The 15943-nt window shown below is 35.4% G+C and overlaps 2 protein-coding genes across 2 annotated transcripts; one reads left to right on the top strand and one right to left on the bottom strand.

The window, feature by feature from the left end:
- Positions 9 to 6329, bottom strand: LOC109354478 (U4/U6 small nuclear ribonucleoprotein Prp3-like). The gene is made up of 7 exons (XM_019597003.1): positions 5776 to 6329; positions 4785 to 5069; positions 4170 to 4625; positions 3881 to 4075; positions 3641 to 3801; positions 304 to 1268; positions 9 to 271 (listed from the first exon to the last, which is right to left on the bottom strand). The coding sequence occupies exons 1-6, from the start codon at positions 6277 to 6279 to the stop codon at positions 386 to 388; spliced, it is 2484 nt and encodes an 827-aa protein (XP_019452548.1). The 5' UTR covers positions 6280 to 6329; the 3' UTR covers positions 9 to 271; positions 304 to 385.
- On the top strand, positions 13383 to 15943 carry LOC109354479 (ABC transporter G family member 1-like). The gene has a single exon (XM_019597004.1). It carries the CDS (start codon positions 13496 to 13498, stop codon positions 15767 to 15769), a length of 2274 nt encoding a protein of 757 aa, XP_019452549.1. The 5' UTR covers positions 13383 to 13495; the 3' UTR covers positions 15770 to 15943.

The raw sequence follows: 15943 nt of genomic DNA, 5'->3' as shown, positions 1-15943 counted from the left end.
CCAGAATGGGAAAAAAATAGAAAAGTAGCATAATTCAACACAATAGTAACAGAAAACGAGAGGTTACATAGTTGGAAACATCTGGGAGAATACAAAAGACCTTCAAATTGTAACCAGTAAGTATCAAATCCTGCGCAATTATAAGCATCTTGAGTTGAAATTCGAAAACCGGGCAACAAAGTTTACAGCAGTAAATGACATGGCAAATTTATAATCTCTGTAGACATCATTGGCCACAGGAAGAAGGGAGCATGAGCTTGTATCCTATTTCTTGTCTGTCTAAAACACTGCTCAATGCATATTGTAGGGATGATGATGATCACTCACCAAAAGACTTAGATCAAGGAAGGATAATGATTTCTAATGAAAAACACTTGAAGACAATTCAAACAGCTTCATCTTCTACAAAGTTGACAGCTTGGTCCCAATAATGAGGCACACCAGCATCCACAAAAACTTTACGCGCAGCTGCTTCAGTGATGCATTCATGAACACTGAACCTACGGAAGCTTGATTTGGCAACATTTCCTTGCCACACCAGAACACACTTATTGGCAGGCTTGTCATCGTCTGAATCCTCAGCTTCTTCTGTCTCTTTTGAAAAGTCACTCCAATTAATACGTTTAAGCATGAGTTTCCCATACCTCTTAATTGATTTGTTTCCACCTTCAACTACAACAACACTAACACCATCACATATCACAGCACATCCAGTTAAACGGTTCTCTTGGGCATTAACATCAACTCTAAAGCGAGCCTTTGGATGTGAAAGGTCATTAATCCTATAAAGTGAGACAAGTGTCTCTAGTGCATTAGCGTCATCAAACAGCTTTCTTTCCTTCTTCTCCCTCAACTCAGCAGGTGTAAGCTTGCGTGCAATATTCCTATCAATGTGAGCCTGCTCACGCTCAGCAGCAGCACTGCGTATTTCCTTTTCAACCCGAGTAGGATCTTGAGTTGCTTCAGAGCCGAGTACTTTCATTAAATTGCTAATCTTGACCTTTGGTTTTGGGGGTTCTATGACGCCCTGTCTTATCATCTCTTGCCTATCTTTCTCCTTAGCCAAACGCCTTTGTGTCCGGAGTTTCTTCTGCTCTTTCTTGGTTAGCTTGAGGGGTTGAGGTGGTGGGGGAGCAGGCTCGGCAGGTGGTTCAATCGGACGAGGATGCTCCACGTAAAAATTGATTTTGTCCATTTTCACTTTATCTTCGCCTATGGTTCCATCAACAATGTCAACATAATTTCCAGAATGTAGAAGAGGCATATCCCTGGTAAATTCAGACAGTAAAGTTAATATTTATAGACACAATGAATGAAACAGGGGATAACACAAAAATTGTTCGGATTACATTTTCTGATTTAATATTCAGAATTTAAGAATAAATTGTGAATTGCCTAAATATGGGGAACGCTGCATTCACAAATATCACTGGTTTATGGTCAAATCAGATTTACAGGCCATGAAAAGGAATTTTCAGTGTTTCTATTCAACCAGTGTTGCCCATGGCGGATGGCGGCTGCCAAAATTCAGCCATGAAGGCGTTGCGGGCAAATGGCGGACGTCATCATGGCGGTTGAAAAAATAAATAAAAAATATAACATAATAGGAAAAAAATAATAAATACAATAATGAGATGAGAAGACTAGATAAAAAAATAAAAAAATTATTTTTCTGTTTAAAAATTATTCTACAAAAATAATTTTTCTGTTAAAAAAAAAAACAGATAAAGAGATGAGAAGACTAGATAAAAAAATAAATACAAATAAGGAAAAAAAAACTTAAAAAACCTATGAATGGTGGTGGTGGTGGTGGCGGCAGCGGTGGTGGCAGCGGCGGCAGTGGTGGTGGCGGCGGCGGCAGTGGAGCAGTGGAGGAGGAAGATGAGGAAGGTGAGGAAGTTTTGAGAGAGGGAGGGTTTTAATTTTAGAAATAGAAATATTAGGGTTTTAGTTCTAAAAAACATGGACTGGGCCCAAAAAAACACATTTGGGCCCAATTTTTTAAAAAAAACTGCCCAGAAACATGAATATCCGCCATTCCCGCCATGGCTCCGCCACCGCCATACCGCCATGGCGGCTTTTTTTGACAAAAGGCGACGCCATTGGGCAACACTGTATTCAACTGGCAGTTTAATAGCCCCTTTTCAAACAGCAACAGCCTCACTGGTTTATTTCAGTTTGTCTCAGATAACATCCTAATATTAGAATTTTTTACAAGGAAAAAGGATATAGTGGTGGAGTACAAGGGAATAGGGATAATAAACCTGTATACAAAGAATGGACCAAATCAAGCTAGAGATGGTACAGACCAATTACTATTGAAATTTGATACAATAAAAAGGGCCTAAGCACCGTTGAGCAAAAACTAAGACCCTAAGGGTTTGTTTGCGAATTGGTTTTTAGAGGGGAAGGAAGGCTTGAGAGTTTTTAATGTAACACCCCAGCCTTGACAAGTTATCCATCACCATGAATCGACTGAGCATGCCACCTATTAGCTTAAATACTCTCTATAGTATTTTATTCCCCCAAGAGGGGGCCTCTACGATTCGAACTCATGACCTCAGGGACTTATAGTCATTTGTTCCATTGAGTCGCTACCACTAACAAATGACTATAAGTCCCTAAGGTCATGGGTTCCAGTCACGAGGGCTCCCACTAAGGGGGAATAAAATACTGCAGGGAGTATTTAAGCTAATAGGTAGCACACTCAGTGAATTCATGGTGGATAACATGTCAAGGCTAGGGCAGTGCATTAAAAGACTCATCTTATAAGTGTATTTCATGGCTCTCAAGTCTTTCCATTCCCTCCATTGCCCTCCAATCATTAACTCCCAAACAGACTCTAAGAGTCTATTTGAACATCAATGAAGGAGAAAACGGTCAGTTGGTGACTCACATGAGCAAGAGAGGAAAGGTAAAATGTAATAAACATGGGGACTTTATTCTGACTGCCAACTAACATGACAGCAGGGGAGAGGAGAAAGCAATAACTGCATTCTGTTATAGGGTGAAGGTAAATGTAATTGTAGAGGCTCAGGACAACTACAGAAATTTAAGTTTCAGTGGGAGAGACCAATCCTCTCAAAAGCTTGGAGGCTATCATTTTGTTTGTGCAATTCCCTTTCGGTTTCTACATATGTCAGACCCATCGAGTTTTGATATCTCCCTGATATTACCTCAAAAGTGTGTGTGTGTGTCTATATATATATATATAGAGAGAGAGGATGCATTGACTCCAAGATTAAGTTTAAAGGGTAACGATCAACTTCTCTATTGAAGAAATGTGAGCCTTAAAATAAAAATAAATTGAAGAGTGGGATTTTGGAGTATGTGTTCAAAACAAACTCTAGGAGTAACTTGATCCCGATATATACTCACTATTTCTTGTTCTTAGTTGTGTTTCTGAATTCTGATCCTAGTTCCTATCACTTTCTTATATTATCATCATTATTATCACTAAAAACAATAGAAAGGATAAAATGGTACTAAAACTTGCATATATAGCGTACTTGCTAAAACTTTCTTCACTCCTTAAATTTATATGATTCTAATAACACCCCAACACAATTCCTACACATTGTCACTTTCTCAAAACACACTACTTATTTAAAAGCCAGTAGGCCAAGTAAGAATAACTTACCACCATTCAGTTTCTGGAATTTGGTCCTTGGGTTTTTCTTTAATGACTCTCTCTGTTGTTATTTCTATTAAGTTTGGATTTATATCAGGAGCAGCCTTTGCCTTTGCCAATTGTGCTTGCTTGGCTTTCTGCTCTCTTGCTTGAGCTTCTCCAAATTTACTCTGCAAGAAACCAAACAACAGCAAAGCATGTATAAGACAATTGAAAGAGTATAATGGCAAGCAACTAGAGAATGGGTACCTTCAGTTTTATTGCTTCAGCATCTTTTGACCATTTTCCTTCTATTACGAATTCAAGGCTCGACTTCTTTGGTCGCAGGAGCTTTGTTTTGTTGATACCCATCCTTGGATCAAAATGAGGATTAGACTCAGGATCAACATCCAATACCGGTTTTAGTATTTCAAATGCTTCTTTCTTCTGTTTGTTAATGTTGACCTGGAATGTTCAGACACAGATTCTATGATTAAGATAAAAATCCCAAGCAGAAGCAGATAACTAACAGAAAGAAATAATTGAGAAAAGTAAACACCTTCAATGTGCTAAGGCTGCTAGGCTTAGTCACGTTAACAACATTTCCGTGTTCATCAATTTCCCTTCCCTGGGCATCAAGACGAAGAACAGGGGCCTTGGTGGGTTTCTGCGGGATACCAATATCTGTTACCATCTGGCCAGGGAACATGTTTATAAGAGGAGCAAATTGTGGATCTTGACGAAATCCCATCCTAGCAGCAAGCTCCTGAGCACGCCTGACAGCTTCATAGTTGGGTAGATTTGCAACACCAGCATCAGTTGCTCCACTAGATTGAGGATTTGCTAAAGTAGAAGCCACAGCTGAAGGAAAAACCGGCATATTCACAACAGGACCTGAAGAAGCTGGAGTTGCAGATTTTGATGCCAGTCCAGCAGTTAGAGGAGGCACATAAGATTCATCCTTTGAACCCAAATGTGTGCTTCCTTGTGAATTAGAAGTCGAACTCTTATTCAACTGTACAGCCAATGGCACAGAAATTAATGCATCAAGAGTAACATGTATAAATAAATAAGTTTAATTATGGCAAAGTAAATCAGGATCATCAAGTAGTAATTAATGAGAAATATCCAATTGACAAAAGATATGTGTGACCATAAATAAAGCACAACTTGCCTGAGGAATTTTCTTCAGCTTCTCTGCCAACACCTTCTGCATTTGTAAAGCTTTCTTAGCTTTAGCTAAAGCATCAAAAGATAGGCTTCCAGTTTTTCCAGCTGTTGAAGAAGACCCATCTGTACTAGATTTTCCAGTAACCTCATGAGACCTGGTAATACTAACTCCCTTATTTTCATTTGTGGTAGTAATCGAAGATACCTTGATAGGAGAGGAAGGATTTAGGGACAACGGTGCCTCAGGCATACTCTTCAGAACCACAGCAGGCAATGCTGAGGCAGACCCCTGAAGGAGCAATGATAAAAACCAGTAAATGTGTGTACCTCCAAAATATTCCAAAAGGAAATACATGAGAAGGAATTAGAAACAGGTCAGTACCTTAAACGGAAATATAAATCACAATAATGTAAGGATAAGATAAGAAAACATATACCTCTTAAAAACCAAGAGTGATTGAACCTATCAAATAATCATATACACGAGATAGTCACTCTAGCTCAATATTGATGGATGCACTATACACTGAAAGGATTCTCATATAGTTTCTCAACTCAAGTAAATTAGCATGCTTGATGTAGTTTCTCAACTCAAGTAAATTAGTATTCTTATTGGGAAAACCTAAAATGAGCTTATTTTTATGAACTTTTCTGAAAGAAATTTTGAAATAAGCTAAAAAAGCCATATAGTAAGGTCATAAGCTTATTTTGTAAGCTGTTTTTATAAGCTCCACAGAACTATCAACAAGCTCATCCAAACACCTCCTAATTACTATGAACGCCTTCACAACAGTAGCATAAACTAAACAAGCCTGTGATTTGAGGTGAAATTCAAAATTTGCATCAGTGTATTGGCAATGCTATGAACGTGAGCACTCCTATAATTTTTTTTATCGGCGAGCACTCCTATAATACAATATATTTACATCTACGAATCAAAAGATTTCACCTAAAATAACAAATATCAGGATAATCGAAGTGTCGGTAGAACTCACATTTTGAAGAGAAACGTTCCCATTGGGAGAGGAAGAGGCCTGGGCACCATTAAACTGTTGTTTCCCATCTTGTTCTTCTTTTTCAATGTGAACATCATCTTCCTTCTTAACTTTATCCCCAAATTTCCTCCGTTCCCTCTTTCCCTCACTCTTATTCTCAGAAACCCTAATTTTCTTATCCTCTAATTCCCTATCCTCATCACTGTGCTCTCTATCTTTCCTCTTATGTGAATGATGCGACGAAGAGTGGCGTCTCTCCACTGAACCTTCCCTCTCTTCATCGCGAACCTTGTTCCTACCTTTGCTTCCTTCTCTCTCATCTCTATCGTAAACCCTATCTCTGCTTCCTTCTCTCTCTTCCCTGGATTTGTGGTCGCGTTTGAGATTCTGATCGGATGAACGGTGATGGTGATGGTGGCGGTGGGTGGTGCGGTGCTTGTGATCGCGATCGCGATCGGAGTGTGAATCTCTGGTTCTCTTTCGGGATTTGTCTCCATCTTCCATTTTAGGGTTTTGGAGATTTCTTTTCCTCTTTCTCCTTCCACTCTTTCTCTTTTCCCAAATATAATAATCTTATTCTTATATTTCTATGGGTTCGGATTTTAGTGGGCTTCATTGGCCCAATCCAATAATCCAATTCGTTCCAACCTATCAAATAATCCTAAAAATAGATTACTAATTTTTTTTATTCATTTAAAAATATATTACTATGACATTAAGTGAGTGATATGAGGTTTGCTTTATGTAAAGGCAAATCTCGCATCCCAATACGAAACGACCACTTCGCGGACACGTGCGATAAACATGCTCGAGTATTATCAGCTAATACTCGATCGGATATTATAAATCGCCCGATCGTAATATCCGATTAAAATTTCGGATTTCGGCATTCCGAGTGAAAAATATTTAGAAAGTAGGTATGGGTGTATTCAGAGTCTATACTGACTCGAAATGAAATTACAAAGCCAACGGTGCGATCGGAATTCGATTCCGAGTTACGGAACTCAAAAACCACTTTTTGAGCCGTACCGGGTGGATTTCAGCCCCGACAGTGGTTCAGAACCGACTATCTCCGAAAATTACCAATATTTAACATAAAATAGGAAATAAAATCATAAGACTAAAATTCAACTAGAGTTTCATCTAATTCTTTACCTAAAATTCCCAAAAATTCATTTTCGAAAATATAATTAGTAAAAATATTAATAAAATCTTATAATTCAAACTCGTAAAATTCACGGTGTTACATGCAACACACAAGCGGATAGCACCTCCTTCAACTGATTTTTGAATTAAATGCTGCATTGTAAAATAATAGAATGGACAAATTGAGTATTGAGCCTTATAGAGAAAGTGTCTTGTACCCATGACCATGAAGCCTTAACAAAGCTGCAATGAAGAAATAGGTGATTAGAGTCCTCCTCAGAAGAGTTACAGAGATTACACTTTGAGGCTAGAGTCATGCTTCTCTTTTGAAGGTTTTCATCAGTAGGCATTTTTCTAAGCATAATCCTCCAAGTAATGAAATATTTTGAAGGAGGGATAGTGAAAGACCAAACCTGCTTGCACGAGGGATTGGAGAAGTTATTAATGATATGAGCAAAAGCCATCTTAGAAGTTAGCACACCATCAGAGGAATGTTGTTAGACTAATTTGTCTTGGTTGGTTGCTCTGGTGATGTTTAGAATCATAATAGCTAATTCAGGGAAAAATCTGATCAGTAACCCAGGCATTAGCCATTTATCATCAATGGCAAACCTTTCTCTATAGAAAGTGGCCCACTGCAGATTAGAGGTTTTCATGTCCCAAGCCAACTTCAGTAGAGCTGCTTTGTTCATGGCCTTGATTGAAATCTTATTACTAATTTTTTATTCATTCTAGTGGTGTAAGGCTCGCTGGATCTTCAGGATCAAAATGTTATGATTTCAATTTATGTGAGCGACACTTGTTCGGAGGGGCAGTCACATACCCAAAATGAGATTAGTTCCTTACCTAAAAAGAATGGTGAAGGATATCTTAGTATTACAAAAAAATTGAAAGAAGGGAAATTAGCAATGAAATATTACGTCACTTCCAACTTCAAATGAAATATTAAATTGTTTGTGTTTGATGACCTTGTTTCATTCTTATTTCTTAAGCCATTACACTGTGTGATTGTGATTGTGATTTTAATCTTTAAATTTATGCATATGTAAGAAATGTTATTAAGAAAGATGTTCCTTGAAACATTTAATTATGTATTAAGATATAATTATTTTACTTACTTAGTGAGAAAAACATTTTAAGAAGTCAAGCATTTGAAAGATAGAAGGGAATATAAAATGAATACACATAATAAAATAAAAAGACAAGAGGAAGAAACAAATAAATAATATAATTCAACTTTGATTATTTTGAGGCAATGGGATCAAATGAAAATAACAATGTTTTTATTTCATTTAGTTTCACCTGTGTTTTTTGGGGGGGAAACACAAAATTGAAGAATGAAATTAACTTGATTTATCCTCTCTCATTCACTAAAACATAACATTATTAGGCTATTAAACTCTATTACTATTATATAGAAACTTGTTTAGAAGGATTAGAAATTTAGATATTAGACATGATATAAATTAGAATTAGATTCGGGTTATACTCTAGATTGTCCCAATTGAGTTGGCAATTCATTATTTTAAATGGAAACGTTTTTACAATTTAGTATAAGTACTAAGATTTCTTGTATTTTGTATCATATGATAATAATATTTACATTAACATTACTATAAATACTAAATTCACCTTTTTCTCTTACTTTAATTTTTTATTTGGTATACATATTTACATTTTGTCCATCATTATTGACTATAAGAAATAAACATCCCTAAAGTTAAATTTGACCCCGCTTACCCCACTTATTTGGTCAACACTACCCTAGATATTTATGGTCTAAATTTATTTTACCATAGCATTTAGAGTCTCGCTTGTTATTCTTTTGTGCAAAAACTTGTGTAGAATTTGTTTATTATATATCCACCCTTGTAAAGTTCTTTCAATTTCAAGGCAGTGTGGAAAAAAATGTCTTAGAAAAAGATAATCAATCTAAATTCAAACAGACATTACGTCAGATGTCATAATTAACAACGATCATTTAATAACGTTTTCTTAAACGACGCTATTAAATATGAGGCGGAAAAACATCAACATCGCACATTAAAACAATTACTGTCAATCTGGATAGATGGGAGCGTTGGCTTGATTGATGTTTTTATTATTACTACTAAAATAACTTTATGGTCAACCAAAAAAATAAAAGTAAAAATCACTTATAGCAATGTTGACAAAGACATGGTCCTCTTTAATCAAGATCTATAAGTAAACTTTATAATATTTATGATGAGAAAAGTGTTATCAACTTTAAAAAGTAACCATACCCAAATAGAACCTAGAGAAGAAAGAACATAGCATGGGCCAAAGCCAAACACATAAGACAATGACATTTAACTAGATGACCAAACACCTTTTGAAACAAATAGTAGCTTCACGCAATATACAATGTGAATGAAAATCATAATCTCATAGGTCATGGAAAATATGAATATATGAATGAATTACATGCATGCACATGGTTATACCCAATTTCTGTTTTGACTTTGAATGAGTGATATAAGAAGGAACAGAAACCTTCACTACAAATTTATGTATTGGTAAGAGTTAGATTGAAAGTTGGTATCAAAAAGTATGGGTAGTCCTATCTATATTAACTACCATGCATATTTCTGCTTTTTTCTCATGCCTCATAAAAGAGTGATGTTTGGTTTCTCTATTAAGCTAATCTTTTATTTTAAGTTATATTTTTGTAGGAAGTTACTTTTCATGGTTGTCAATGGAAGTGTGAACTTTACAAATTAATACTCATGCGTAACAAGAAAATCAATTTGCCATACTCATCAATAACCAATTATTTTTTTTTAGTTTTATACATATTTGCCATTGTCAATAGTAATGTTATTATATATTTGGAATGTTAATAGTACAAGGAATTATTACACAGTTTGGGACTGACCAAATTATTGATTTTTTTGATAAAAAGGCATATTATTTTAACTTATTAATGTGCAATCAATGTCTTAGATACCAACAATGTATTTGTATAGTAGTATAAGATAATGCTAGATTTCAGAATGACCAAAATGTTAATAATTCAATTCATGAAACCGATATTTGTTGATAGGATAATCACAAAACCTAAAATTCATTAATTTTTTACTTATATGGTGAAATGATAGTTGATAGTACGAAAAAAAAGCAATGTATTAGATTTGTTCAAAACCTCATTTGGAACCATGCAGTAATTTCCCAAATAGCCCTCCCTGCACCATATTGATATTAAAATATTATGTTTTAAGATGGATGTTAACAAGTGGCCTAAAATTATTGATTAAATAAGTAAAAGGAATAAATTTATTCAGAGAGATAATGCATTTAATATATATAGAAACATTAAAGTTTGAAATTTTGGTTGACTTATATATTCCTTAAAAATGTATCTTTAACCCAAATACTAATATACTCCCCTTATATCCATTAATCACCGCCATAAGATTTTATACATATTCAGCTAAGTTTTTTTTCCTTACCATAAATGATATATCTTATTTTATAGATAATGAATTAATTTTTCTTTGAAATGTTAATATTTTTTATTTTTTAAATATTTTGGGATCTAGTTGAATTTTATATTATTAGATCAATATCTTATTGGTTTTGATTTAATTAGTTTACCATTAAAGTATACGACCTACTTTATGTTTTTTCTGGCACAGACAGCTATGTATATTTAATCGATCAAAGTGTCGATCTTCTTGACCTTATCTTATACACTAAATAAATAGAAATATTAGAAATAGAGACGACAAATCAAATTATTCCTGCATGCCCAAAATTGAATTTCAGAAAAGGGTTGAAAATCAGTCATAAAGTGGGCAGCAAAGTAGCAATCAATCACGCAACCATCCCTAAGAATTTCATGTGCCTTTCCGAATAAGAAATGTTAGTGATTCATTTACTTCCAATTTAAGTTACATTAATTATTTTAAATTCGAATCATTCATTTTCTTAAATCTAATAGACCAAACAATTGAAACTTATGATGAGAGAGAAAACTTAAATAACCTTTAAGTTTAACTTATTTAGTTAGTTGGATTTAAGAAAATGAATAATTGAGATTAAATTTAATTAATGTAACTTAAGTAAACAAACAAACCTCCTCTCTCAACATAAGTGATAAGTACATAGAATAATAGAATGAATATGGAAAACCAAAAATTAGTAATAAGTTTTTATACCTAGCCGTCTCAAAAACACCAATCCAAGAGTACTTGCGTTCAAAACTTTTATCTTTACAAAAATTTGTATATAATACGTTATATTTGTAGACAAATATATTTTATAATTTTTTCATACTATCATTTGAAATTAAATTTAATTATAATTAAAATATTAAGATGTTGTCAGGATCTTATTGGTGGTCTCAGTATGGTTTTGTCTCCACACAAATCTTTTTACTTTTTTTTTATCTCTAGTCAATGGTGCGAATATTCTGTTTTACGTTTCTGCCAATTGCATTGCATGCATGGATGAAAAGGCATTGCCATTATTGGACTATATAATTTGATCCATCAACTTCAATTTATTAATATAATTGATTCACTTGTTACTGTATAAATATATCATGCATGCAGCGATGTACAGTTACTTGCTGACGAAAAGTATAATTCTTTGAACATTTATGAGTTTTCTTAATAGAGGAAACATGATTTGTGAATAACCAATGAATTGTTATGCATGTTATTTTTTAACAAGTACTTAAAGAACCTTATATTTATAAATAAGTAATGTTTCCAGAGGGTGCGTTTGCTTCATTTAGAATCATAATTGCTAGAAAGTGATTGTAAAATTGTAAAGTTAGGAATAGTTTAGAAATTGAAGTGAGTGAGAACAATTGTTTATTGATAGATATGAGAACATATAATATGAATTATTAAATCTTATTTCAATGACTAAGATTAAAATATTCATGTACATGACTATCATGTTATTAATAACTAACTCTTAATTCTAATTATTGTGTATAATTATAAGACACAAATTTTTATTTTCATAATTTTTAATGAGAAATATTCTTACTTTAGGAACAAACTCTAATAATTAAAAATAAGACAAATAGTCGTGGCTAATCTTAAAAAGTGTTTAAGGTGCAGTTAGATGTAATTGAAATTTATTAAGTAATAATACAATAAAAGAAACATATATAATTATATTAAAATTTTACAATGTTATATTAATGCCAAATAAAAAAAACATTACTTAAAATGTTGTTCTTAGTTCTATTAAATACTGAAGTTGATCATTTTTTAATTATCTGATTTTCAATATAAGTTATGAAGACCTAAAGAGTAAGATAAAACAAATTAACCAAGTAAAATATATTTATTTTGCAGTTATTCTACGGCACCCTATTCTTATTCCTGTGATCTATGCCTTATTTTCGATACGTATATATAGTCACAATGAGTGTGATTGTTCCCATTTTCGATTTTTGTCCATCACAAATTATGTTATATTCATACTTCCTATTGCAAAAACACTCCTTTGCTTAAATAAATACCCCACGCGTGTATCTATCTTTTCAGGTAAGTGCATTAAATTGCATTGCTGGCACTAACCCAATCAAAAGGAACTCCACTTCAGCAAGTCATCTTTCATACTGGAGGCAATTCCGTTTGAGTCGGGAATATCCACAAATGTTATGTGGGGCTAATTCTCTAAATGAGTATTTTTCCATCAACGAGACTCGGACCCGAAACTTTAATTAAAGGAAATCAAACATATACCACTTCAACAACTCATTTTCACCACTACCCATCTAGAACCACTTAATAATTTGTAGTAATTAGGTCATGTTTCATCTTGAAAACCCAGTGATTATTAAAGGCCAATCCAAAAATGAATCATAGACTCATTAAAAATTTACCACTCACAAGTGTATATATCATTGAAACATAGAATGAAGAAGAAAAACCATATATATAAATCCAAGTGACCGAGGATTAATTAACTTCTACACATGAAGTGTGATATCATAAATCCATATTGTATTAAACGCTTACGCCAGCCAAAGTAGATGAACGCCCAACCTAATTAAGATGAAGTAAAATAGGAGTAATGTGAATGACCCATAACATAAAGCCATGTGTCATGAATGCATCAAATAACAAATCTTCACATGTTCCCACAGCCACCCTTATGTAGAGAAGAAAGAAAACAACAACAAATAATAAAGGAGACCTGCATAGAGAATAACCGTCTATCTTAAAATGAGTATGTCTTTATATTTCGGAGATAAAAATGTTAATTTATATTTAAATAATTTTTCTTTTTAATTCAATGATATTTTCTTATTATACCAATAGAGGAAAGTTCTATAGGAATCGGAATAAGTGATCCCATCAAATAAGTGATGAATTAGGATTTGTAGGTCACCTCATAATACCTAAATATTAAATTTCAAAAAAATGTTATGAGTCAAAACCGCATAATAAATACCACACTCTCTCCCTCCAATAATCTCAATATAAGTGTTCTTCACCTTGTTGTTTCTCTTCATAATAAAGTTTTATCATACGCCGTTAACTCACGCCTTCTATAACTGCATAACGTTAACTAACTGTTCCAACAAACAATGTCTTCTCGCATTGTAGCGGAGAATGCATTCCCGGTTAACAATACGGCGCCGTATTTTGGTCTAATGGAACTCGGTGATGTCACGCGCCGCCCTCATTCCGGTGAATCTTTGACACTCGGGCAGCTTCTCAAGCACGTCGGAGATGTGCAAAAGGAAGCCTCCGGTGATGGTAGTGAGACGCCGGTGCACCATACACTTCAAATATCCGATGGTGGTGATGGAACTGATCACCGTGCGGTTCCGTTTGTACTTTCGTTTAGTAATCTCACCTACAGCGTCAAGATTCCGTGGAAATTGAACTTCTCTGAAATCTTTTCCCGCCGCCGGAACCACCACGGTGCGGCAGCGGTGGCGGTGGAGCCAACAATCGGAGAGAGTACTTTCACACGGAGCAAGATTCTGTTGAACGACATCTCCGGCGAAACACGTGACGGCGAGATTATGGCGGTTCTCGGAGCAAGCGGTTCAGGAAAATCCACACTGATCGACGCGTTGGCGAATCGAATTGCTAAAGGAAAACTGAAAGGAACCGTTGCACTGAACGGTGAAGCATTGGAATCGCGTCTTCTGAAGGTAATCTCTGCTTACGTGATGCAAGACGATCTTCTCTTTCCAATGCTCACCGTCGAAGAAACTCTAACCTTCGCCGCCGAATTCCGCTTACCACGCACTCTCTCAAAATCGAAGAAAAAGGCTCGCGTCCAAGCCCTAATCGACCAGCTAGGACTCCGAAACGCTGCGAAAACAATCATCGGAGACGAAGGCCACCGCGGAGTCTCCGGCGGTGAACGGCGAAGAGTCTCAATCGGAATCGACATTATCCACGACCCGATCCTCCTCTTCCTAGACGAACCAACCTCAGGACTTGACTCAACAAGCGCGTTCATGGTGGTGAAGGTTCTTCAAAGAATCGCTCAAAGCGGAAGCATTGTAATCATGTCAATTCACCAACCTAGTTACCGAATCCTAGGCCTCCTTGATCGCATGATTTTCTTATCTCGCGGCCAAACCGTTTACAGCGGTTCTCCGTCACAGCTACCGTCGTTCTTCGCCGAGTTCGGCCACCCTATACCAGAAACCGATAACCGCACCGAGTTCGCATTAGACCTAATTCGTGATCTAGAAGGTTCCCCTGGTGGAACAAAAACCTTAGTAGAGTTCAACAAATCATGGCAGAGCATGAAAAAATCACAACACCAAACACTTCACACTACAAATCGTTCTCCTGAACAAAACGGCATGTCGTTGAAGGAAGCTATAAGTGCAAGCATTTCAAGAGGGAAACTAGTTTCTGGTGCAACTAACACCAAAACAAACCCATCATCAATGGTTCCAGCTTTTGCAAACCCATTTTGGATTGAAATGGGAACACTTTCAAAGCGTTCATTCTTAAACTCAAGAAGAATGCCAGAGTTATTTGGAATGAGATTAGGCACAGTAATGGTAACTGGGTTCATTCTTGCAACCATGTTTTGGCAACTTGATGATTCACCTAAAGGGGTTCAAGAAAGGCTTGGTTTTTTCGCTTTTGCTATGTCCACCACTTATTACACTACCGCTGATGCACTCCCTGTGTTCCTTCAAGAACGTTACATTTTCATGAGAGAAACTGCATACAATGCTTATAGAAGATCCTCATACCTTGTCTCACATGCTCTTGTTGCATTGCCTGCATTGGTGTTCCTATCTTTGGCTTTTGCTGCAATAACTTTTTGGGCTGTGGGTCTTGATGGTGGGTTTCTGTTTTACTTTCTGGTTATACTAGCTTCATTTTGGGCTGGGAATTCATTTGTGACGTTTCTTTCTGGTGTGGTGCCTCATGTGATGCTTGGTTACACTATAGTTGTTGCTATACTTGCATACTTTTTGTTGTTCAGTGGGTTCTTCATTAACAGGGATAGGATTCCAAGTTATTGGATTTGGTTCCACTACATGTCTTTGGTGAAGTATCCATATGAAGCTGTTCTTCAGAATGAGTTTGGTGATCCTATTAAGTGTTTTGTAAAAGGGGTGCAGATATTTGATAATACTCCACTTAAAGCAGTGCCAAATGCATTGAAGTTGAAGCTGTTGGAGAGTATGAGTAACACTTTGGGAATGAGGATTACAAGCTCAACATGCTTGACAACAGGTTCTGATGTATTGCAGCAAAATGGAGTGACACAATTGGGAAAGTGGAATTGTTTGTGGGTCACAGTGGCTTGGGGATTCTTTTTCAGGATTCTCTTCTACTTGTGCTTGTTGGTGGGAAGCAAGAACAAGAGGAAGTGATTAATCATCATGTTCTTTATTACTTTGCTATTAAACCTATGATCCAAATTCAAGTTTGTTTGGCTACTTATTACTATGTTTGAATTCTATATTCTATTTGTTAATTACCTTTGTAATATGTTTCTTTGCAATTTCTGGCATTATGCTACAATAATGTAATATTCATTTCCTTAA

This window comes from Lupinus angustifolius, chromosome LG08 (assembly GCF_001865875.1).
Source record: "Lupinus angustifolius cultivar Tanjil chromosome LG08, LupAngTanjil_v1.0, whole genome shotgun sequence".
Taxonomy (NCBI): Eukaryota; Viridiplantae; Streptophyta; class Magnoliopsida; order Fabales; family Fabaceae; genus Lupinus; species Lupinus angustifolius.
Note: the sequence above shows the minus strand (reverse complement) of the source record. Positions and strands in the feature narration are given on the sequence as shown.